Consider the following 26942-nt stretch of genomic DNA (forward strand, 5'->3'; position numbering starts at 1 on the left):
TATATATATATATATTTACCCACCAAGAATAAATACTCCAAATATATTTTCTTGAAATGTAGAATAACCTTGTCTTTATTGATAGTTTTTTTGTTTGTTTGTTTGTTTTTTCTTTTTTGTTCTTGTTGTTTTGAAATGAGATCTTGTAGTATTGCCCGGAGTGGTTTCAAACTCCTGAGCTCAATTGATCCTCCCCCCTCAGCCTCCCAAGTAGCTGGGACAACAGGTGTGTGGTACCATACTTGGCCATAGTTTTTTAAGATTTGATATTTTAATGTATTTTAAAAACTCATTAAGCTTTGCTACTTATGTCATCCCTGGTTTGAAATTGCTTCATTGTGTCTCTATAATTTTCAAAATCGAGAACAAAGGACAGGAGGCACTATATGATTGGGACACCATTCATTTCACTTTGTTTTATATTTTTACATTGTATTAATGTTTCTTTCTCAAATAATACCAATAATCATATATTCTGAAATTTCTAATGTTAAAATGTAAAATTTACAAATAAAGCAAAACTCCCCAATGCAAACTACTCTCAAACTTAGTCCTCTCTCCAAAGGTACTACTGTACTCAGTTTTGGGCGTTTCCATCATGTTGGCATTAATATATAGAATTTAGCTCCACAAAGCACCAAGAGTGTAGTGGGTGCTATCTCAGGTGTTTTACATGTACAAAAATTATTCAGTAATCACCATAACTCTCTGAGATAAGTAGGTAAATACTTTTATTGCCTCTTTTGTATAAAAGAAGAAACTGCCACTCAGAGAAGTTAAGTAACTTTCCCAAGGTCACACAGCTAGTGAAGGGTTGAGCTTAGACTCAAATCAGACTGGTCTGTTCCAACTTTACCCTTCTAACCACTACACTCTTTTGTCTCTCACCACCTTGTACAGGTATTTGGTATATATTACAGCTAAATGGTTCTACAACTTGCATTTTTCATTCAGCAACACGTTATGAAAAGCTTTCCATATCAGCACATATCTGTTTCACTTAAAAAACAAGCACTACCACCAGACAAGAAAAATCTACATTGTATTTAATAGGACAAATTCTGTATCAATTCTCTAGCTGCTGGACAGATGGTTTCAGTTTGTTGTAGTTAATATTCTTTTATTTGCATGATTTTTCTGTATAATGTGAGGAGAGAGTGGAGAGCTACAAGTATATTTATTTGGTTCTAGGATATGTGCATTTAAATTGTTATAAATGCTGCCAAACTATTCCCCTCCCCATTTCCACTCTTATAAGCACTTCTGTTTTAAAAATCACATTGGCTGTTTGTAGATATTTATTCTTCCAGATGAATTTTAGAATTCTAATATCAAATTTTTAAGTTCCATAAACAAGTCTGCTGAGGTGTCACTATTTTAAAAGCCTCAACTTTTACTGTTCTCAAGCATGGATCTTAGGCTTTGAGATAAAACCTAGTTGCCATCCTCTGTGTGTTTCATGTGCTTTTACATTTCTGGGCATTTGCACAGGCTATGCCCTTAGCTGCAAATACCATTCCCCCCCACCCCCACCCCAAATGTGTCCCGGTTCTAGAAAACCCAGTTCAAGAGTCCGCTCTCCAAGTTTGTGATGCTGTCTTGACTTGCCTCCCCCAAAACTCCTCCTAAGTCAGCAACCCCTCCCTGTGCTGTCTTGGCTCCCCAAGAACACCTCTCCTGGGTGCTTCACTTGATTGTCACAACCACGAGCCCTTGACCTCCTGAGGAATGGGGACTGAAACTCTAAGAAGAGCACCTGGTTCACAAATTCATTGTCCCAACAAATATTGATTGGTCAAATGCTAAATTCTAGGATTGTTCTAAGCACTGGGGTATGGCAGCAAACAAAAGAGTGCACCTTCTCCCAGGGGACTTATCGTCTAGTTGGAGGGCCAATGAAAAAAAGACGAGTACTTAATATGTTTTATGTTAAATAGATGAGTAATATGGAGAAACATGAGCCAAGGTTAAAAGAGAGAGTGGCTAAAATTAGGGGGTAACAGAGTGCTATTTTAGGTAGGGTGATAGGGGAAATCTCTCAGAAAACGTGACATTAGACCAGAGGAGGACTAAGTCATGCAGATATAATTCAGAATACTGTTCCAGGCTGAAAGGGTAGTGTGTGCAAAGATGGTGAGGAGTATTCTTGGGCAGAATGTAAAATGCAGATTTTGAGAGGTGACCTGGGGTTTCATATATGGCACTGTGGGCTTTGGTGAGGATGATGGAATTTACAGAGTTAGGTGGGAAGCCATTGGAGAGTTATAGTTGAAATCTGGTTTTAAAACAACATTCTGGCTAGGAAGTTAGCAGTGGTCTTTGAAGAAAATAATAACAGAAAGAAATTAAATTTTAAAATCTATTCTTATTTTTCAGGAAACTACACTCTGAGAGTTGATTGTACACCACTGATGTACAGCTTGGTATACAACCTAACAAAAGAGGTATATAAGTTCTACGAGTGATGTTTTCTTGAGGTATTATTATGTTAAACATTGGTGTTGTTTTATAACTTATTGTCTTCTTTTCATATAACAAATATGACATCCCATCTCCACAGACCATCACATCTAGTAAACTGTTTATACAGATTGCCTTATTTCTCACCACACCACTGTGAGGTAGCCCATGAGTAGCATCATGTCTACCATCTCCATTCTTAAAACAGTGAAACTGAGCTCAAAGAACACTGGCCACCAAAGTCACACATAACTTGTACAGTAGCCGAACCAAGACTTGGTCCTATGGCTCAATTCCTTAATTTAAAAACTTGTTCATACTCTTCAGTATAGTGATACCAATTAATTCAGGACACAGGAATCATTAAATGTTCTAAATGATTGAGAAAGAATATTCATAAGAATACCAGGTGCTGGCTTCCAGGAACAGAGGCTAGATGAGACCACAATTACTTTTTTTCAGATAGGGATTATAAATAAAATTTAAATGCCATTAAGCTTTGGTTTCAAAAGAATGGAATGGAGGAGTCACCAAGATGACTGACTAGAAGCAGCTATGGTGTGTGGCTCTCACAAAGAGAAAGGGAAGGGGCAAGTAAATACAGCACCTTCAACTGAAATGAACAGGTACTCGCATTGGGACTAATCAAGGAAACAACCCAACCAAAGGAGAATGGAGAAAAGCAAGGCACAATGACAGCCTACCCGGAAATGACAGAGTCAAGGGAACCTCCCCCATCCAGGAAAATGATGAGTGAATGTGCAACCCCAAGAAACCATGCTTTTTCCATGGATCTTTGCAGCCCTTAGGTCAGCAGATACCCTTGTGAACCCACCCCACCAGGGCCTTCAGTCTGACACACAGCTGCATGGAGTCTTAGCAGAGCAGCCACTCAGGCATGCATGGAGACACAGGAGCTTTAGATATTCCAGCTTTGCAGGCTTCATAGCAAAAGCAGCTGCAACTCCAGCAAAGCAGGAGGTTAGACACTCATACATACCCATAAAAAAGAGGCTGAATTCAGGGGCCTGAGCCGCAATGGTCTGCAGGCCCCAGTTCTACAGCATCTCACAGGATAAGACCCACGGGCTTGGATTTCCAGCCAGCCACGGGTAGCAGTGTTGCGCCTACCTGGGAAAGAGCTCTTGGGTGGTGGGGGGAGCTGGGAGTGGAGATAGAGGGGTGGGCTGCCATCTTTGCTGTTTGGGTGGCTTAACCATTCCAACCTTTAGGCTTTGGAGAGCTCAAGATGACTAGGGGTGGAAGCAGTACCCCAGCACAGCACAGAGGCCCCACAAAAATGTGGCCAGACTGCTTTATAAAGCAGGTCCCCAGCTGCGTTCCTCATCAACGGGTGGAGCCTCCCAACCAGGGTTTCTGGCTACCCCCACTGGTGTTCTCTGGCTGAGAGAGGTTTTAGGACACCCCAGGATGGAGCTCCCAGGAGGGGAAGACCACCATCTTTGCTATTTGGGTGACTTAGCCATTCCAGGTTTCAGACTTAGGAGTGTCCAAGACAACCAAGGGCTGAAGTGGACCCCCACCACAGCATAGTTGCTCTACAAAAATGTAGCTAGACTACTTTTTTAACTGGGTCCCTGATCCTTTTCCTCCTGTCTGGGTAAGACCTCCCAATGGGGTCTCCAGCAACCTCCTACAGGTCTGTTCAGGCCGGCAACACGTCTATGACTCTCTGGGATGGAGGTCCCAGAGTAAGGAGCAGGCTGCATTCTTTGCTGTTTCATAGCCTTCACTGATGATTCCTCCAGGTACTGTAAAATCTAAGGCAACTAGGGATTGGAGTCAAACCCCCAGCACAACAGAGCAGCCCTGCAGAAAAGTGGCTAGACTGTTTAAAAAAGAAAAGAAAAAGCTCCATCCAAAGGTCACCAACCTCAAAGATTGAAAGCAGATGAGCCCACAGAGATGAGAAAGGATCAGTACAAGAACACTGAAAACTCAAAATGCCAGAGTGCCCTCTTTCCTACAAATGACTGCATCACTTCTCCAGCAAGGGTTCGGAACCGGGTTGAGGTGCCTGAAATGACAGAAATAGAATGCAGAATATGGATAGAAACAAAGTTTACTGAGCTAAAGGAGTGTGTTATAACCCAATTCGAGGAAGTTAAAATTCATGTTAAAATATTGCAGGAACTGACAGTAAAAAAGCCAGTATAGAAATGAATACAGCTGAACAACACACTACAGCAACTTCACAATGCAATCACAAGTATTAATAGCAGTGTAGACCAAGTGAAGGAAAGAATCTTAGAGCTTTAAGACTGTTTTTCTGAAATAATACAGGCAGGCAAGAATAGAGAAAAAGCAATGAACAAAACCTCCAAGGAATGTGTGATTATGTAAAGAGACCGAATCTATGACTGATTGGTGTACATGAAAGAGATGGGAAGAATGGAACCAGCTTGGAAAACATATTTCAGGACATAATCCATGAGAACTTTCCCAACATAGCTAGACAGGCCAACATTCAAATTCAGGGAATGCAGAGAACCTCAGTAAGACACTCCTTGAGAAGATGATCCCCAAGACACACAATCATCAGATTCTCTAAGGACAAAAATGAAAGAAAAAATGTTAAAGGCAGCTAGAGGGAAAGGCCAGGTCACCTACAAAGGGAAGCCCATCAGACTAACAGTGGATCTCTCAGCTGAAACCCTACAAGCCAGAAGAGATCGGGGGCCAATGTTCAACATTCTTAGAAAAAAGAAATTCCAATCCAGAAATTCATATCCGACCACATTAAGCTTTATAAGTAGAGGAGAAATAAGATTCTTTTAAGAAAAGCAAATGCTGAGGGGATTTGTTACCACCAGACCTGTCTTACAAGAGTTCTTGACAGAAGCACTAAATATGGAAAGGAAAGACTGTTGCCGGTCACAACAGAAACACACCGAAGTATACAGACCAGTGAGACTATAAAGCAATCACGTAAGTCTGCAAAATAACCAGCTAACATCATGATGACAGGTTTGAATCCAAACATATCAATGCTAATCTTATATGTAAATGGGCTAAATACACCAGTTAAAAAACATAGAGTGGCAAGCTGGATAAAGAACCAGGACCTATTGGTATCCTGTCTTCAAGAGACCCATCTCACATGCAATGACACACATAGATCAAAATAAATAGATGAAGGGAAATCTACCAAGCAAATAGAAAACAGAAAAATGCAGGGGTTGCAATTCTAGTTTCTGACAAAACAGACTTTAAACCAACAAAGATGAAAAAGGACAAAGAAGGGCATTACATAATGGTAAAGGCTTCAATTCAACAACAAGAGCTAACTGTCCTAAATATATATGCACATAACACAGGAACACCTAGATTCATAAGGCAAGTTCTTAGAGACCTTCAAAGAAACTTAGACTCCCACACGATAATAGTGGTAGACCTTAATGGCCAATTGAAAATAGTAATTAATTTTCAAGACATAAAATTAACAAAGATATTCAGGACCTGAACTGAGTACTTGATCAAATGGACCTGATAGATATCTACAAAGTTCTCCACCCAGAAACCACAGAATATACATTCTTCTCATCAGCCCATGGCACTTACTCTAAAATTGATCACATAATTGGAAGTAAAACACTCCTCACCAAAAGCAAAAGAACTGAAATTAAAAACATCTCTTGTACCGCCATGCAATCAAATTCAAAATCAAGAGTAAGAAATTCACTCAAAACTATGCAATTCCATGGAAATTGGATAACCTGCTCCTGAATGACTTGTGGGTAAATAATGAGATAAAAGCAGGAATCAAGAAGTTCTTTGAAACTAATGAGAACAAAGATATGACATACCAGAACTTCTGGAACACAGCTAAGGCAGAATTAAAAGGGAAAAGTATAGCACTAGATGACCACATTAAAAGTTAGAAGTATCTGGTCGGGGCCGGGCGCGGTGGCTCAAGCCTGTAATCCCAGCACTTTGGGAGGCCGAGACGGGTGGATCACGAGGTCAGGAGATCGAGACCATCCTGGCTAACATGGTGAAACCCCGTCTCTACCAAAAATACAAAAAACTAGCCGGGCGAGGTGGCGGGCGCCTGTAGTCCCAGCTACTCCGGAGGCTGAGGCAGGAGAATGGCGTGAACCCGGGAGGCGGAGCTTGCAGTGAGCCCTTGCAGTGAGCTGAGGGTCGGCACTGCACTCCAGCCCCGGGCGATCAGAGCAAGACTCCGTCTCAAAAAAAAAAAAAAAAAAAAAAAAAAAGGAAGTATCTGGTCGGGCGCGGTGGCTCACGCCTGTAATCCCACACTTTGGGAGACCGAGGAGGGCGGATCACAAGGTCAGGAGATGGAGACCATCCTGACTAACATGGTGAAACCTCGTCTCTACTAAAAATACAAAAAACTATCCGAATGTGGTGTGGTGGCACGCGCCTGTAGTCCCAGCTACTCGGGAGGCTGAGGCAGGAGAACATGTGAACCTGGGAGGTGGAGGTTGCAGTGAACTGAGATCATGCCACTGCGCTCCAGCCTGGGCAACAGAGCAAGACTCCATCAAAAAAAAAAAAAAAAACTTAGAAAGATCTCAAGCTAACAACCTAATATCAAAACTAAGTGTACTAGAGAACAAAAACAAACCCCAAAGCTAGCAGAAGACAAGAAATAACCAAGACCACAGCTGAACTGAACGTGGTAGAGATGTGAAAAACCCTTCAAAATATTAATGAATCCAGGAGCTGATGTTTTGAGAAAAAATTAATAAAATAGAGTGATAGCTAGACTAATGAAGAAAAGAGATAAGATTCAAATAAACACACTCAGAAATGATAAGGGGGAATATTCCCACTGACCCCACAGAAATACAAACCTCAGAGAATGTTATAAACACCTCTATGCACATAAACTAAAAAATCAAGAAGAAATAGTAATTAGCTGAGTGTGGTGGTAGGTACCTGTAATCCCAGCTACTAGGGGGGCTGAGGCAGGAGAATCGGGTGAACCCAGGAGGCAGAGGTTGCAATGAGCCAAGATCGCGCCATTGCACTGTAGCCCAGGCGACAGTGCGAGACTCCATGTCAAAAACAAAAAAAAGAAAAGAAAAAGAAAAAAGGGGATAAATTCCTGGACACTTACACCCTCCCAAGGCTGAACCAGAAAGATTGAATCCCTGAACAAACCGATCATGAGTTCTGAAACTGAGGCAGTAATAAATAGCCTTCCAACCAAAAAAAGCCGAGGACTAAATGGATTCACAGCTGAATTCTACCAGAGGTACAAAGAAGGGCTGGTACTATTTCTATTGAAACTATTTCAAAGTAATTAGGAGGAGAGACTCCTCCCTAACTAATTCTGTGAGACCAGCATCATCCCGAAACCAAAACTTGGCACATACAAAAACAACAAAAAAAATTGAGGCCAATATCTTTGATGAATACTGATGCAAAAATCTTCAACAAAATACTGGCAAACTGAATCCAGCAGCACATTAAAAAGCTTATCCACCACAATCAAGTAGGCTTCACCCCAGGGATGCAAGGTTGATTCAACATATGCAAATCAATAAATGTGATTAATCACATAGGCAGAACTAGAAACAAAAACCACATGATTATCTCAATAAACACAGAAAAAAAGCTTTCAATAAAATTGAATATCTCTTCATGTTAAAAACTATCAATAAACTAGATATTGAAGGAACATACCTCAAAGTAATAAGAGCCATATATGACAAACCCACAGCCAACGTCATACTGAATAGGCCAAAGCTGGAAGCAGTCCCTTTCAAAACTGACACAAAATAAGTATTTGTTCTGTCATCACTCCTATTCAGCATAGTATTGGAAGTGCTGGCCAGGGTGATCAGGCAAGACAAAAAAATAAAGCTCATTCATATAAAAAGAGAGGAGGTCAAACTATCCCTGTTTGCAGATGACATGATTCTATATCCGAGAAATTCCATTGCCAAAACCCAAAAGCTTCTTAAGCTGTTAAGCAACTTCAGCAGTCTCAGGATACAAAATCAACGTGCAAAAATTGCTAACATTCCTATACACCAACAACAGACAAGCCAAGAGCCAAGTCACAAATTAACACCCATTCACAATTACCACAAAAAGAATAAAACACCTATGAATACAGCTTACTCAGGAGGTAAAAGATCTCTACAAGGAGAACTGCAAACCACTGCTCTTAGAAATCAGAGATGACATATATTCAAATGGAAAAACATTCCATGGTCATGGATAGAATCAACATCATCAAAATGGCCATCTTGCCCAAAGTAAATTATAGATTCAGTGCTATTCCTATTAAACTATCATTGACATTCTTCACAGAATTTGAAAAATCTATTTTAAAATTCATATGGATCCATAAAAGAGCCCATATAACCAAGGCCATCCTAAACAAAAAGAACAAAAAGCTGGAGACATCAAACTATACTATGAGGCTACAGTAACCAAAACAGCGTGATACTGGTACAAGAACAGACATTGCAGTTTATTGTATATTATTGAATAACTTTGGCAACTCTACTGGCAGGAAACAATATTAAATTGAATACTTTCCCTTAACCAGCTTGCTTCTTTTTATTTTCTTTGTTGTGAGAGGATAAATTGTTTTGATTGTAGTATCTTTTAATTCAGAAAAATAGACAAAAGATCATACACTATGCCATTCATCTAAAGACAGTGGCTTGGTATGAATTTGGTGTAGCATGTTTATGCTATGCACTTCATACATTTATTTTTATAATATAGTTCACCTATATATAATAACATGAGTATTTTCCCATTTGTCAGAAACTTATAATTCTTGATGACTGCTAATGTATGGATAGCATCCCTTGTTTTTGCTGAATTGTGGCTTATTCACTTCTGGTTAATGGACATCTAGTTTTTAATATATCTGACTTATAAGTATTCTCTTTTTTTTCTTCTAATTTGTGTAGCTGGAAAGCCCTGATGAAGGCTTTGAAGGCAAATCTCTTTATGAAAGTTGGACTGAAAAAAGTCCTTCCCCTGAATTCAGTGGCATGCCCAGGTAAACAAATGAATGAAATTTCCACTGAATTCAGTGTGGGATTGTTTTGAAAATAAAAGCGTATTTTCTTTCAATTATGAACTGAAAATTACCTTTAAAATGGTCTAAAATCTGATAAAGGAAAAGCATTCCTTTGGTTCACAAATAAAATATTACAGTGTGTTTTGTAGTTAAATCTACAGGACATCAAAACGTGATTTGTCTTTAGAATATGTAATATATACATATGGAACATTTCAACAGATTATATACATTGGTCATTTCTTATATGAAATGTGTGGGATGAGAAGTATTTTGGACTTTGGATTTTTTTAAGATTTTGGAATATTTGCATTATACTTACTGGTTGAACATCCCTAATCTGAAAATTCGTAATCTGAAATGCTTCAGTTAGCATTTCCTTTCAGTGTCGTGTAGGTGCTTAAAACTTTTGGATTTTGCAGCATTTTAAAATTTTCTTATCTTTAATTTTGTGAGTATGTAGTAGGTGTATATATTTTTGGGGTGCATGAGCTATTTTGATACAGATTTTGGATTTTTGGATAAGGGATGCTCAACCCCTGATAGAGATAATGGTGAAAAGTAATTCTCATTTTTTCTGTCACCTCATCACCTTGTAATTATTCTTTTTCTGAATATCATATAGTTCACAAATATTTTCTTACTGTAATAAAATGCAAGCATCACTTCAACATTGGTTGTATCTTCACAAGCAAGGGAAGAAGAATAAATATCTCAGTACTCTGAGTTTATCGATGTCAACAGCACAAATTATTTATATCATAAAGGGCAAATTTATGTCCAAATTATCTGAAAAATATTTGCTTTTCACTCTCTTATGTACAACAGATAAAGATGATAAATGGAATGAAATAATCTTAAGGAAAACGTTTTCCAACTTCAGAAACCTTTAACAAAATGTGACATAAAATAGTCATTCCTACACAAAATAGTCTCATAGAAGGAGATATTTTGTGATGAAAATTAATATTCTTTTCATGTTTTTGCTGCATGTCTAAATCTGTATGTTTAAAATTACATTTATAATAGAATGGAGTTTAGTTTAATGAACATGTAATCTGTACTTAATGAACAAATTACTTTGAAATAATTCTGTCGTTTTATCTCTAAAAGGATAAGCAAATTGGGATCTGGAAATGATTTTGAGGTGTTCTTCCAACGACTTGGAATTGCCTCAGGCAGAGCACGGTATACTAAAAATTGGGTAAGTGAATCTAAATTATTCAAGATTATTTATGAATATGTTGTAACTAAACAAATAATTCTGACTCCAAAAAGTGACTCAAACGTTAGTTGAAAGCAAAGAGAAGTCTCAGTGGTTGACAGTATCGCTACTACATAGGATAACTCCTGTATCTGGTATTCCTACCCTAAATTCAAGTGTCAGTTGGTATCAATACTCATGTCTGCAAATGTGAACTTCCGTGTACTCCCTTAAACATATTTTCTGTTTCATTTGGTGGCACAGCATTCACTCAGTCATTTAAGTTGAAAATGTAGGAATTGTCTTTGATTTCACCCTCCTCCTTATTCAAAATTAATCAGTATCTCCCCATTATCATTCAAAATTAATCAGTGTATTTGAATTTCCATCTCTTACTATATCTCTAATTATTAAACAAATAACATCATTAAACAAATGAAAAATTTGTTTAAGAAAGAACAGACTATATATATTAGTCTGTTCTCCTGCTCCTAATAAAGACATACCCGAGACTGGGTCATTTACAAGGGAAATATGTTTAATTGACTTACAGTTTCATATGGCTGGGGAGGTCCCACAATCATGGCTGAAGGCGAATGAGGAGCAAAGTTACATGTTACATGGCAGCAGACAAGAGAGCAGGTGCAGGGGAACTTCCCTTTATAAAACCATTAGATCTCATGAGACTTATTCACTGTCAGGCGAGCAGGGCAGGAAAACGTCTCCCCCATGATTCGGTTACCTCCCACCAGGTCTCTCCCATGACACGTGGGGATTATCATAATTCAAGTTGAGATTTGGGTGGGGACACAGAGCCAAACCATATCAGTATAATACACTTTGAACGTGTAAAAGTCATGATTCCTTTTCTTCTGTTGTAGATTTTATATATATATACACACACACACACACACACACACACACACACATATATAGTTTTCATTTTCTTCAAAGTAAAATGGGTACATAGTTTATAAAATGTCAAGTGGTTTTATAAGAACACTGGTTTATTTATTTATTTATTTATTTATTTATTTATTTATTGTTTTTACCACTACAGCAACAGTTTCCTTGCTATTTTTATAACCAGTGCTTATGCAGTCTTGGTTTTCTATAGCTCTCATAGAGACTACAGATAAAATGCAAATGTTTTACATGAAATTCCAACTTAGTGAAAACCACTCTGTCAGGAGCTGAGCTAATGACATCTGTGTAGCTTTCAGGTGATCTGCTAGAAAATGGAGCCTAAAATACACAGGGGCATGGATTTATATCATACCCCTTAGACAGTCTTCCTTAAATATCACTTCTTTCAGATGGAATTTTGTGAAGAGTTGGGCAGTAATCAAGGCCCCAAGTTCTATAATATCTTCTATACTCTATTCTGAGAACACTGGTTTATAATTAAAAACAGTTGTTTCTTATTTCCATTTCATATTCATACCATCCCTGATTTCTGTTAATCAGATGAAACCTTTGTCAGCTTTTATGATATGTCCATATTTATAAGTAATATTTTAATCCTGATATGTCTTCATTTTTAAATTTTATGTTATAAAGAAAATCATTCTCACACTTATAAAATGGTAAGGAAGAGTTCATTCAAAACTGTTCCAATAAGAATATTGCAATAATAAGAGATTTAGCTCAATTCTAAATACAGAAAAGACATTTGGCGATTTAGAGTTGACATTAAGTTTCTGTAAGTCTTTCCTCACAGGCTATTCTTCCCAGATGGAAAATCTTCAATCTCCTGTCTGTGAGGTAGGAAGTTAGGCAGAGTTATATGGGAGCTGATAGTGAGGATAAATGTTAATATTGTCTACATTTTACTATGAAAAACATTACAACAAAGAAAAGTCAGATGACCACCTAAAGTTTTTGGTAGTAAGTCCTGAAGCCTAGATTCAAACCCTGGCAGGGTAATTCCAGAATCCCAGTCTCTTCAACACATCAGTACATAAAATGTTCTTTTACATTAATAATAAAAAATAAGCATCTTAATGGTCGAAAGTGATAAACCAGCAATTCACAATTTGAAAAGTTGTTCCTTCTACCTATACTTTTGGTTTTCCTGACACCTGTCTGGGCCTCCCTTCTCTCTCCTTAGTGAGACTTTAGATCCACTACTGCACTCCTCACCACTTAGACTCTCTAGCCTTCAGCACACTGTTTGTCAGACAATCATTTATCCATGGAATTTTACTGATTAAACAATTTAGTGTCTTCTCCTATATAACATTGTGTAATACTTATTTACTTGCCTTTAACAATTTCTCTTATTTTTACCCAAATGCAAGATTGTCTTGTCTTGTTTTTTCAGATTCTAAGAATGCAATCTTCTGCATTCTTAGAGGCAAGCCCGTTTGGTCCCTTTGAAATATTTTTTAAATAGTATTTGTTATATCATATACACGTATTTTAATTGGTACAAGCCTGGAGTGTGTTTACTTATCATAATATTAGCTGTTTAGTAAGTAGCTTATTGAGATGCTTAAGTACTTTCCTTGATCCATCACTGACCAATCTTACTAATACTAATAGTAAATATGGTGCTAATCATTTTATTGTACGCTATCCTATAAGAGATATGTTTTGTTATTTTTTCTGTAGGAAACAAACAAATTCAGCAGCTATCCACTGTATCACAGCGTCTACGAAACATATGAGTTGGTGGAAAAGTTTTATGATCCAATGTTTAAATATCACCTCACTGTGGCCCAGGTTCGAGGAGGAATGGTGTTTGAACTAGCCAATTCCATAGTGCTCCCTTTTGATTGTCGAGATTATGCTGTGGTTTTAAGAAAGTATGCTGACAAAATTTACAATATTTCTATGAAACATCCACAGGAAATGAAGACATACAGTGTATCATTTGGTATGTTACCATTCCTTTTTCAAATTCCTCATCTGTATGGTTCTATTAATCTCCAAAACATAATGGGCTATCTTAGGTCATTTATTATTGATTGCTATTTCAAGTGATCCAATATTCTGTTTATGTCTATAAATGTGTTTTTCATTTTATGGATGCTCACATCTTATAATATAAAAATATAAATATCCTGTAAAACACAAAAGATGATGGCTTCTATATTGTTCCTTTTCTTGAACTATAGAACAATGCCATTAGAAATTACGTTCTTTAAGCATTTGATGATCCCGATTTCTATTTCAGATTCACTTTTTTCTGCAGTAAAGAATTTTACAGAAATTGCTTCCAAATTCAGTGAGAGACTCCAGGACTTTGACAAAAGCAAGTACGTTCTGTATCTATATCTATCTATATCTGTGTCTATATCTACACACACACATATATATTTAAAAGGAAACTAACATCGCTGTTGCTGAACTGGCTTTGGGAATTNCCCAACGTGCTGGGATTACAGGCTTGAGCCACCGCACCCGGCCTGTTTTCTGTTTTTTAAATTTGTTTTACTTTAAGTTCTGTTTCTTAAATTTGTTTTACTTTAAGTTCTGGGATACATGTACAGAACGTGCAGCTTGTTACATAGGTAGACAAGTGCCATTTCCTGCTGCTTTCTGTCTTTCCACTCTAGCACATCCTATGCAGGGCTGCCCTATCTCAAAAGACCTACTTTCGACATTTGGAGTGGCAATTGTGCTGCTGAGAAATGTCAGTCCTTCCCTCCTGCCATTTGATCAGTTACAACATACTCTGCTTAACAATGAAGGGCCTTCACTGTGCGACCCCAGCTGTTTCGTTTTATTTCTTGTTTTTTCAGTATCTGTACATCATAACTCAGCCAGACTATTTAATTTTCAAAGCGTGATTTCTTTCTGCCTCTTTTTTTTATTTCATTACCTCCACATAGAGCTCCTTATTTCCACTTCCATCTGGCAAAATTCTATTTATCCAGAATAGCAAATATTGTGAAGTCATTAATTTTGGAAATGTTAAACATTTAGGATTAATTCTGTGTAAGATTACACAAGTACAACACAATTTGAACAAAATTTTAAGATGTCAGGAAAAATACTTGGTGAGAATACTAAGGTAATTTTTTTAAAGTAGAATTTTGAGGGCACAGATATGTGTATTAAATATAGTATCGTGATGTAAATATCAAATCCCTAGGAGCTGATGTAAGGATACATAAAAAGATCAGAGTAGATGATGTAGAAATAGGCTCAGTGATATCTAAGGAAGTATTAGTAATAAACGATACAGCAAAAATCAATTGGGAAAGATTAGTCAATCATAACATTGTATAAACTATGTTAGTACCTGCTATAAAATTAAACTCAGAATCGCACGTCACATTGTATGCTCACATAAACAACAGCTGTAAAGAATTTTTTAGTAAAAATGGAAATTTCTTGAAAGACAGATGCCAAGTTTAGAAGCAGTGGGGAAATGATGCAATCATATTTGAGATCATTAAAATGGTTCAGAATATGAAAATTAATATTCAAAAGAAAAGTTAAGAAAGTTGAAAACTTATTTTCTAGCAAAATGGAGAGTAATATATACATTATAAAATATTTTTTGAAAATTAATTTAAATAGTCCAAAAGAACAAACTGAAAATATCGGTAAGAAACAAGACAAATAATTATAAAAATGTTGTCGAAGAAACACCTGTAAAGAAACATAGCAAAATATTGCAGTTCACTAATGCATAATTAGAAATACAAATGAAAGTAACGTGACGTTATTTTTATAACACATTAATACCAATTTAAACCTTGGTTGTGCCCACTGCTGTAGCTGGTACACTGAAGCATATGGTCTCCATGCTTTTCTGATAGCATTATGAATTATTTTAGCTTTTTTGAAAAAGATAGATACATATTGCTAACGTGTTCAAGAACTGTCACAGAGTCCTGTGCTTTGACATAGGTTTTCCATTTCTTGAATTATTTCTTAGGAAAAAGTCTCTGTTTTGGAAAAGAAAGACTGCCCGGAGAAAGATTTGAAGTATAAAATTATAATAGCCAGTAATTCAAAGTAACCTAATGCCTAAGAGAAGATAAATTACTAAAAAATTTGATATTCACCAGTGCGAACATTTTATAATCCTTAAAATGGATTATTAGAAATACAATATAATAGAAGATACTTAGAATAAAATATGAAGTAAGCAGAAAGTTTATAAAATTGTAAATATAGTTTGATTAATTTTACTTAACAAATATAGGAAAACTTAAAGGGAATTTAAGGAATTATTTTGATAATTATGTTATCCTCAGGGAATATTGGAAGAATTGTTTTCCTATTCTTTCCAATTCTTTATAATTTTGTATGTGGGTAAAAAAGTCAACAATGAGAAATACGTTTTAAGGAGATCCCAAACACCATGTATTCTATAAAACTGTTTTTCTTTTTGTATTTAAAAGAAAAAATGTTTTCTCCCACTGACAAAATGCCTTATGGTTTGAATTCTGGTTTGTTTAGGACACTTGTTGTTTAGCACACTCAGCTTCCCCTTCCTTTATTATTTCTACAGTTGTTTTATTTTCTCTAAATGATAGTAAAGATCCACTCTGTTCCCTATGTATTTACAAATTCTCAAACACCTGCACAGTGCATTGCACATAATAATAGTAAATTCTAACTAAGTAAATTAAACTGAATGTTGAATTTCTCAACCAAAACTTTGAAATCTAAGGAAGAGACATGTCTTCATCCTGCTTTTCTTGTATTACTTCTTGGCCCATCAAAGAATACAAGATGTTGACAGAGGATACAGAGAAAGAGAAGTGTGTGTGTGTGTGTGTGTGTGCGTGCGCGCGCGTGCGTGCATGCATTTACATGTGTGTAGCCACATGAGTTTTTGTACTTGTAGCAATGCTTTGTGAATTTGATTCTGAAACCCATAGCATCTTATTGAAATTATCCTTCATTCGATTGTCTCAACTGTTTATGGGAGCTGCTAACAGGTATTCTGTGTTTAATTTACCTTTATACTATCACAGAATCTGAATTCATGATGCTAAATACATAAATATTAAAAATAGCTCAAATCCAAATTATGGGGATTTAAGTTGTTCCTGTTTTCCTTTTGTCAGCAAGGTGCAGTTGAAAGAACAATACCGACCTCCTATTTCACTCTAAAACTTGCTAGTGTGAATTTAGGCAAGTTATTTAACTCATGATCCTTTGTTATCTCATCTACAAAATGGGGCTATTACCCTGCCCACTTTGCAGAATCGCTCTGAAAATTAAAAATCACATTTTGTATAAACATTCAGAACAGTAATTGGCACATAGGAAATGATCACTAAATGCTAACTGTTAGTAAAACAAAATTATAAAAAGCAAGAGGGAAATTAATGAATAAGATGATTTATGCTTTCTTATTGTAATGATTTTTTCTCATTAGTTAATTAAATTATGAAAGAATTGGTATATTAAATTCAGTAACTCATTGTTGAAGTATTCAGGGCTTGCTGATAAGCTTTCAATTATATTGAATCATTCTTACTACAAAACAACCTCAACACTCCTTTTGGAATGTAAGTTCTGTAAAAGCAGGGAGTGTTTGATACATAGGAGGTATCTAAATATTGTTAAAAGGCTGAAGTAATCATCATCTCTTGTGTTCATAATAGGTTTAGCTTTAAAAATGAAAGGAATATTGTTAGTTATCACTTGGCAAATAATTCTAATTTGCCAGGCATCTTACTAAACATTAGCAGGTCATCTTATTTTAATATTGATATTACTTCAGTGAGTAGATTACTAGGATACCTAAGGTGAAGAAAATCTTGCCTTATTATGCCAATGTAAATAAAAATCACTATTATTTTTTCCATTGTCACATACAGCTGTTTCTGTGCTTTTATAAGCCTCAGCAGTATTTTATAGGATTTTAAAAATGTGATAGCCATGTATTGTATTGTTCTTAATTTGCATATTACAGAATGTTAAAATTTGCAATTGACATTTGAACAACAGTGATTTGAACTGCACAGGTCCACTTATACATGAATTCTTTTTTCCATTAATATAGTGAGCCCTCTCTATCCATAGATTTCATTAGCAAGCAAATGCAGATGGAAAATTCAGTATTATTCACTGTAATCCCAGGTACTCAGGAAGCTGAGGCAGGGGGATTGCTTGAGCCCAGGAGTTTGAGACTATAGTGAGCTATGATCAAGCCACTGCACACCAGCCTGGGCAACAGAACAAGACTCCATCTCTTAAGAAGACAAAATAAAATACAGTATTGATGGACTAAAACCCACATATATGGGGGACCGACTATTCTTGTTATTTTAAATATGGAAAACTTTTATTTTGCCAAATTAAATCTTTTATTTTCAAACTTACATTTGAAAATATTAGCATTGCATACAGAAAATGATTTTGTTAGATATCTAAAAGTAGGATGGACATGAATCTAGAACAAAAGTATTTTAGGTAAGTAAATTCATTTATATGGAAAAAAAATCTCAACAATCATCTTTCTTTTAGCTTTGATATATTAGAACTTTTATCACCGAATGATGCTCACTCTGCAGGCTTGAATCTGAGAAACTCAGATGTAGCTAATGAGAAACTAATGAAAAATATAAAGTAAGAGAATTATAGAAACTTAAAAAACAACTGTTACATTCCGTTTAAACTACTAGCCATGTGTTCCGTAAACATTTTCTATTTTATATAATTGCCTATCTCATTGTTTTAACAATATGAAGACTAAGATGTCAAAGAGGGATTAAGCATGTGATAAGAGTTATACTGGGGGCAGCTAACCCAAGGGAGATCAGATGTGGCTTCAGATTCCACATACACAGCTACATTTCCTCATTGAGGCAGAACAAGTTAATCCAGAAAGTCATATCACACTCCAAGAATGCTGTACTTAAACCATTCTGAAAATCACTTGAAATGATACAATTTTAAGTAACTTTTAGACTTAAATCTGGATCATTATACCAAGAGATCAATTTAATTTCTTTTATAGTTTGTTCATTCTCACCCTGTTAATTCCACAGAGGAGGAGGGCCAACTTTTCATATACATGTGTCTTCCTTGCAGGACTTTAGTATGCACAAATTTTGGTGTAGGGGGTGGGCCTAGAAGCAATTCCTGGAGATAACTAAATTCAGTTTTGTTCTGAAATTTTTATTTTCTGCATAGAAATATATTTTCATGAAGTTATAATTATATTCATTTTCTTTCTCAGCCCAATATTATTAAGAATGATGAATGATCAACTCATGTTTCTGGAAAGAGCATTTATTGATCCGTTAGGGTTACCAGACAGACCTTTTTATAGGTAAGAAAAGAAAATATGACTCCTTTCTATAATATCACTGTTTCTTGTAATTATTTTTATTTTTTTCATTGTGGAAAGATACTGTAGTTGATTTCTTGCAAGCAAATGGAAAATTTCAAAATATGTGTAGGAAGTTATAGTGGTATTATTTCTTCATATAATGTAATATGATTTTTGCATATCTTTATTTTGAGTATCTTTGTTCTGATTATAACAGAACATATGTTTATTTTAGAAAATATAGAAGATCCAGAAAGCCACAGCAGGAAATAAAAATCTCCCCAATTTTATCAGAAAAATATAAAATCATGGTTATATTCTTGTGTGCATAATTTTAGCTCCTTTCCTATATAATATATAGGAAATTTTAGCTCCTCTCTCTATATAATATATACAATAAGTTTATATTTATTTATTCTTTTCTCTAATGTTGATATTTATAGATTTTTTTCTCTAATGTTGATATTTATAGATTTTATTTCCTCCTAAATCCTGACAGTTGAATTTTTTCCTGCCAAACATTGACTGTCCCCAGGTTGATTTTCTAAATATTGCAGAATGAAATAGATCATTGGACAGCCAGAAATGGCCCTAACTTTCTTTCTAGGGATTATCAAAGGTTCTGGCTTGGTAGTAAGAGCATCTTCAAACAGGTTGACTGGATCGCCAATGGCAGTATATTTTTATCCATCCCCCACGCCTTTTTTTTTTCCTAAGAGACAGGGTCTCACTCTGTCTCCCAGGCTAGAGTTCAGCTGTGCAGTTGTAGCTCACTGCAGCCTCAGACTTTTGGGCTCAAGCAATCTTCCCACAGCAGCCTCCCAGGAAGCTAGGACAACAGACACATGCCACCATGTCCAGCTAATATGTGTACTTTGGTTTGTAGAGACAGGGTGTCCCTATGTTGCCCAGACTTGTCTAGAACTCCTGGCCTCAAGCAATCCTCCCACCTCGGCCTCCCTAATACATGGGATTACAGGCATGAGCTACTGCTTCTGGCCTTATCTACCTCTTTACTTTGGAGTTTGTCCTTCTCTTCTATGGGCTATTACATGAAATGTCTTAGCCCATTCTATAAAACATTTTCTGCCTTGGTCATGTGGAACATTACAAAATTGTTTTTGATGATTCTTCAAACTCTATATTAAGTATTCTAACATGATAGTGTGGATTTTTTAAAAATGACAAACACAATATAGGGTTGGCTGATAACAAACAAGGCTATAATGATCACAATTGTGCTATAATGTAGGAGGTAGCATGATATATTAAAAAATCAGCACTTGTCATGTGTTTTGAGACAAATCATTTAGTTACTTGATCTCTCAGACCTCAGTTTCCTCCTCTGTGAAATACTAATATCAACTGTATAGAGTTTATTTCTAATCATTAGAAAAATTGTAAGTAAACATTAAATACCAATACCAAACATGATTGCTGTGGTTACTATCATCATTTTTACTTTTGTAGCACTGAACCACTTTAAGTTATTTGTTTGAAATAAAAATATAATTAATTACTATAGATTTCACACAATAGTCTTCAGAGATGATTGAACTTGGAAGTTCAGTTGACAAGTGGCTTGTTCAAATTGTTATAGAAATATGCAATCCAGGAATTGCAGAGTGCTCCTGTGTTTCTCTTGTATGTCATTTAGGTACCTAATAAACAGCAAATGATTTTATCAACAGGCATGTCATCTATGCTCCAAGCAGCCACAACAAGTATGCAGGGGAGTCATTCCCAGGAATTTATGATGCTCTGTTTGATATCGAAAGCAAAGTGGACCCTTCCCAGGCCTGGGGAGAAGTGAAGAGACAGATTTCTATTGCAGCCTTCACAGTGCAAGCAGCTGCAGAGACTTTGAGTGAAGTGGCCTAAGAGGATTCTTTAGAGAATCCATATTGAATTTGTGTGGTATGTCATTCAGAAAGAATCATAATGGGTATATTGATAAATTTTAAAATTGGTATATTTGAAATAAAGTTGAATATTATATATAGTTATGTGGGTGTTTATATATGTGTGTTTATATTGTTTCTTTTGTCTTGTCCCTATGGATTAAAATTAAAATTGAATTTCATAATTATAAGAGGTTATTCTGAAGTGGAAAAATTTAACTCAGTATTAAATCTAAGGATAATGGCATAATACAGTAAAACTCGCATCTGGCATTATCAGGTAATCAAGTCTAATCTATTCATGTCATTTCACACATAAGAAAACATCAGTATGTCATAGAGCACACTGGGGAATATGCACAAGACTATTCCAAGCCAGAGGCCTCATGGCCTGCCTGGTCACCCAAGGCTGAGAAGATCACTATCTCAGCACACTAGTTGGGAAATGGATCAAATTACACTTTTAGTAAATGTAATCACTCTATAGTATAAGAAATAATTATTTTTTAAATAGTATAACATATATGTATAGTAATTAAATGAACATTTGTGAACCTAATAGCCATATGAAGAAAATAACATTTCCAATATCTTTGGATGCCCCATGTACTAATGACAGTTATGCCTTTCCATTTTCTTGAATTTTATGTTTATTTATCTTTCCTCCATTATTTATAATTGTACCACACATGGCTGTATTCTTTACATGTTTTGGCATTATGCATTTTTGAACTTTTTATAAAGACAGTCATACCATGTGTATTTCTCAGGTACTTGATTTTTTTCATTGGCTTTTAAGGGTTCAAATATATTATCACTGTGGCTATAGTTTGCCTTATTTTGCTGATATAGAACATTCATTCACATGAGAGTAAGATCCAGGGTCCATCAAGACAGAGAAAACATACAGTAATGTGAATAGGGAAAGTTAATGTAAAGAATTATTAACTGTTACAGCATTGGAGCAATGAAATATTGCCTAGTAATATGTAAAGAGACGTTTCAAGAATATGTGATGAGCAGATATAAGGAATTGCTCTTATCTCCATGGTGAATTTGGAGCAGCCAACGAAGAGTGCCCTCACACTGTGGCCTCGCTCAATGTTAAGAAGTTGCTATGGTGTTGCCCTTGAACCTGCTTCAAATTGATACTTCAGAACTCCCCAGAAACTTGTCTTCTGGGCCACTGTGTGAAGCTGTTTATGAAGAAATGTCAAGCCAGAGGGGCTTTACTACAAATTTGGCAAAGGACAGTTTCAGGAGAAGCTCTTGGCCACTGGGTTCTCCTGGCCACCATGAACTTCAGGAAGTGGGTGCCAGAGCAGCAGCCACAGAATCTGGGCACTGGTGTCGGCCTGTATGCCCTCCGTGTCAGATGCTGGAGATGTCATTTACATTGCCAGAGTTTGCCAAGGGTGCACACAGAAAGCAGATTGGAAAGCACCTTCTTGGAACATCTCTCCAATGCCTTCTACTCACGAAGTTTAACATCATAACACGTGACAAAGAACAACCATTTAATGGGCCCAGATCTATTTATGAAGACAATCAAGAGTGAGTTTGGAGTGGATAACCCAAATTTGGATAACTGGTGAATAATAAAATATATTTATTCATTTTCTGCTGGTATATATTTGGAATGTTTTATATGTTTTGCTTCTGTGAACATGTATCCTAACGCAAATATTCAAGAGAATCTCTTTCCTGACAGTATCTACCTATAGGTTGAATGTCTGTGTTGTAAAGTTTGTGCATCTTCAATTTTACAATGCCAAGCTGTTTCAAAGTGATTTTATTTATTTATATTCCCACTGGCAAAGTAATCATGTTATTCAAGATAAAAAACAAGTATGGAAGATTGTGTCATGTTAAAGAAATACAAAGAACTCAGTGTTATCAGAATCCAAGGGATTTGTGGGAAGAACAATCCATATATTGAGCACCAAAACAACACAAGGCTTAGAAGACATCCAGAGGAGTGTAACTACTTTCCTGTAGTTTATCAAAAGCCCATAATAAGGTTAAGCAGGATAGGGATATGGGCATATTTGCATTTCAGAAAGCATTCTGGCCTAGATGGATTAGAAGGGCATCAACCCAGCAAAATATAAGAACTTTCTTTTTTTTTTTTTTTTTTTTAAAATACAGGGTCTCACTCTGTCACCCAGGCTGGAGTCAATGGTACAATCCCAGCTCAGTGTAACCTCTGCTTCCTCGGCTCAGGCGATCCTTCAGCCTCAGACTCCCAAGTAGCTGAGATTACAGGTGTACACCACCATGCCTGGCTAATTTTTGTATTTTTTTGTAGAGATGGGGTTTTACCAAGTATCCCAGGCTGGTCAAGAACTCCCCAGCTCAAAGTATCAACCCTCCTTGGCCTCCCAAAGTGGTGGGATTACAGGCAGGAGTCACCATGCCAGGTCCCAAAATATTTTCTTATGACAACAGTTGCCATGTAGACTTTATCCCCAGAAAAGATAAGACTACCCTCATCCTTCAGGTCTCAGCTTACATGTCATCTCTTCTAGGAATACTTCCAGAATGACTGCCCCTTCCCTTATATTCCTTACTAGACCATAAGCTCCTCAGAGACTGAGTCTTGTTTTTTATTTTGGCTTCAATCTCTATCAGTATGGAGAGTCCATAGATGGCACTCATTTTGTGAGTAATCAGAGTAGCGTGCATGTGAGACTTTCTGAGACATTCTGTGCTTTGAAAATAAAAGCTGCACTGCATACTAGGATTTCCACAATGCCTTTGTTACAGGGTTTGGCTGAGCATGCTAACAGGCTTTTTGTCATGTCATTGTTAGAGAGTTGGACAATATTGTAGATGTAGGATAAGGTGAATAAAACTATTCTAAAAAATGGACCAAAACCTACATAATACTTGAAAGCTTTGTCAACTTTCAATCGATTCTGCAAGCATGCAATAAGCATCCCCCCAAATTATTATATGTAATTCGGTGGCTTAGGAACATACTTTGGCAACATATTTAATGTCACTGTCATTCATAAGAGGTATTGCAATGACAGGAACACAATTGTTTTGTTTTTGTTTTTGTTTTGAGACAGGGTCTCTCTGTCACCCAGGCTGGAGTGCACTGGCGCAATCTAGGCTCACTGCAACCTCTGCCTCCTGGGTTCAAGTGATTCTCCTCTCTCAGCCTCCTGAGTAATTGGAATTACAGGCACCCGCAGCCATGCCCAGATAATTTTTTTGTATTTTTAATAGAGATGGGGTTTCACTAGGTTGGCCAGGCTGATCTCGAACTCCTGACCTCAGGTGATCAACTGCGTCCACCTCCCAAAGTGCTGGGATTACAGTTGGGAGTCACCTCGCCTGACCAGGAACAGAGTTTTTAGAGACAGACTGCTTGGGGTCCAACCCTAGTTCTCCCACTTACTTACAGTATGGCTATGGGCAAATTATTAAAGCTTTCTGTTACTAAGAAAGTCAATGGTAGCTTGATGGCGATAGCATTGAATCTATACATTACTTTGGGCAGTATGACCATTTTCACAATATTGAGTTTTCCCATCCATGAGCATGGGATGTTTTTTCATTTGTTTGTGTCCTCTCTTATTTCCTTGAGCAGCGGTTTGTAGTTTTCCTTGAAGAGGTCCTTCACATCCCTTGTAAGTTGCATTCCCAGGTATTTTTTTCTCTTTGTAGCAATTGTGAATGGGAGTTTACTCATGATTTGGCTCTCTGTTTGTCTATTATTGGTTTATAGGAATGTCAGTGATTTTTGCACATTGATTTTGTATCCTGAGACTTTGCTGAAGTTGCTTATCAGCTTAAGGAGATTTTGGGCTGAGACGTTGGGGTTTTCTAACTATATAATCACTTCATCTGCAAATAGGGACAATTTTACTTCCTGTCTTCCTATTTGAATGTCCTTTATTTCTTTCTTTTGTCTGATTGCCCTGGCCAGAATTTCCAATACTATGATGAATTGGAGGAATGAGAGAGGGCATCCTTGTGCTGGTTTTCAAAGGGAATGCTTCGAGTTTTGCCCATTCAATAAGATATTGTCTGTGGGTTTGTCATAAATAGCTCTTATTATTTTGAGATACCTTCCATCAATACCTAGTTTATTGGGTGTTTTTAGCATGAAGAAGTGTTGAATTTTATCAAAAGCCTTTTCTGCATCTATTGAGATAGTCATGTAATTTTTGTCATTGGTTCTGTGCATGTGATATATTATGTTTATTGATTTGCGTGTATTGAACCAGATTTGGATCCCAGGGATGAAACCAACTTGATCATGGTGGATATGCCTTTTAGTGTGCTGCTGGATTTGGTTTGCCAGTATTTTATTGAGGATTTTCGCATTGATGTTCATGTTCATGTTTGGCCTGAAATTTTCTTTGTGTGTGTGTGTGTGTGTGTGTATCTACCAGGTTTTGGTATCAGGATGATGTTGGTCTCATAAAATGAGTTAGGGAGGAGTCCCTCTTTTTCTATTGTTTGGAATCGTTTTAGAAGGAATGGTAACAACTCCTCTTCGTACCTCTGGTAGAATTCAGATGTGAATCTATCTGGTCCTGGGCTTTTTTTTTTTGGTTGGTAGGCTATTAATTACTGCCTCAATTTCAGAACTTTTTATGGGTCTATTCAGGGATTCCACTTCTTCCTGATTTAGTCTTGGGGGGTTGTATGTGTCCAGGAATTTATCAATTTCTTCTAGATTTTCTAGTTTATTTGCGTGGAGGTGTTTACAGTATTCTCTGATGGTAGTTTGTATTTCTGTGGGATCAGTGGTGATATCCCCTTTATCATTTTTTATCATGTCTATTTGATTCTTCTCTCTTTTCCTCTTTATTAGTCTGGCTAGCAGTCTATCTACTTTGTTAGTCTTTTCAAAAAACAGCTCTTGGATTCATTGATTTTTTTGAAGGGTTTTTCATGTCTCGATCTCTTTTAGTTCTGCTCTGATCTTATTTCTTGTCTTCTGCTCGCTTTTGAATTTGTTTGCTCTTGCTTCTCTAGGTCTTTTAATTGTGATGTTAGGGTGTAGATCAATTTTGGATCTTTTCCACTTTCTCATATGGCCAATTAGTGCTATAAATTTCCCTCTAAACACTGCTTTAGCTGTTTCCAGAGATTCTGGTACGTTGTGTCTTTGTTCTCACTGGTTTCAAAGAACTTATTTATTTCTGTCTTAATTTTGTTATTTACCCAGTAGTCATTCAGGAGCAGGTTGTTCAGTTTCCATGTAGTTGTGCAGTTTTGAGTGAGTTTCTTAATTCTGAGTTCTAATTTGATTGCACTATGGTCTGAGACACAGTTTGTAATGACTTTCATTCTTCTGCATTTGCTGAGGAGTGTTTTACATTCAATTATGTGGTCAATTTGGAATAAGTGTGATGTAGTACTGAGAAGAATGTATATTCTGTTGATTTGGGGTGGAGAGTTCTGTAGATGTCTTTTAGGTTCACTTGGTCCAGAACGGATTTCAAGTCCTGAATATCCTTGTTAATTTTCTGTCTCATTGATCTCTCTAATATTGACAGTGGGGTTTTACAGTCTTCCATTATTTTTCTGGGGGAGTCTAAGTCTCTTTTTAGGTCTCTAAGAACTTGCTTTATGAATCTGGGTTCTCCTGTATTGGGTGTATATATATTTAGGGTAGTTAGCTCTTCATGTTGCATTGATCCCTTTACCATTATGTAATGCCCTTCTTTGTCTTTTTTGATCTTGTTAGCTTAAACTCTGTTTTATCAGAGACTAGGATTGCAACCCTTGCTATTTTTTGCTTTCCATTTGCTTGGTAAATCTTTCTCCATCCCTTTATTTGGAGCCTATGTGTGTCTTTGCACTTGAGATGGGTTTCCTGAATACAGCACACCAATGGGTCTTGACTCTTTATCCAATTTGCCAGTCTGTGTCTTTTAATTGAGGTATTTACACCATTTACATTTAAAGTTAATATTGTTATGTCTAAATTTGATCCTGTCATTGTGATGCTAGCTAGTTATTTTGCTCATTACTTGATGCAGTTTCTTTGTATTGTTGATGGTCTTTATAATTTGGCATGTTTTGCAGTGGCTGACACTGGTTTTCCTTTCCATATTTAGTGCTATTGCT

General features: G+C 36.5%; 1 protein-coding gene across 2 annotated transcripts in view; it reads left to right on the forward strand.

Annotated features, from left to right (window-relative positions):
• The window catches only part of FOLH1 (folate hydrolase 1), a 72172-nt gene extending 51222 nt beyond the window's left edge, over positions 1-20950 (forward strand). Inside the window, exons 13-19 of one of the 2 annotated variants that reach the window (XM_017887655.1) lie at positions 2377-2444; positions 9384-9475; positions 10610-10700; positions 13314-13578; positions 13879-13960; positions 18856-18948; positions 20640-20950. In XM_017887655.1, coding sequence (XP_017743144.1) covers positions 2377-2444; positions 9384-9475; positions 10610-10700; positions 13314-13578; positions 13879-13960; positions 18856-18948; positions 20640-20829 — 881 coding nt within the window. In that variant the 3' untranslated portion in view covers positions 20830-20950. The remainder of the gene's footprint in view (positions 1-2376; positions 2445-9383; positions 9476-10609; positions 10701-13313; positions 13579-13878; positions 13961-18855; positions 18949-20639) is intronic. The other variant, XM_017887656.1, reaches the window with a different exon arrangement.
• Positions 20951-26942: the final 5992 nt, after the last annotated feature.

Source organism: Rhinopithecus bieti, unplaced genomic scaffold, assembly GCF_001698545.2.
Source record: "Rhinopithecus bieti isolate Rb0 unplaced genomic scaffold, ASM169854v2 scaffold_15796, whole genome shotgun sequence".
NCBI lineage: Eukaryota > Metazoa > Chordata > Mammalia > Primates > Cercopithecidae > Rhinopithecus > Rhinopithecus bieti.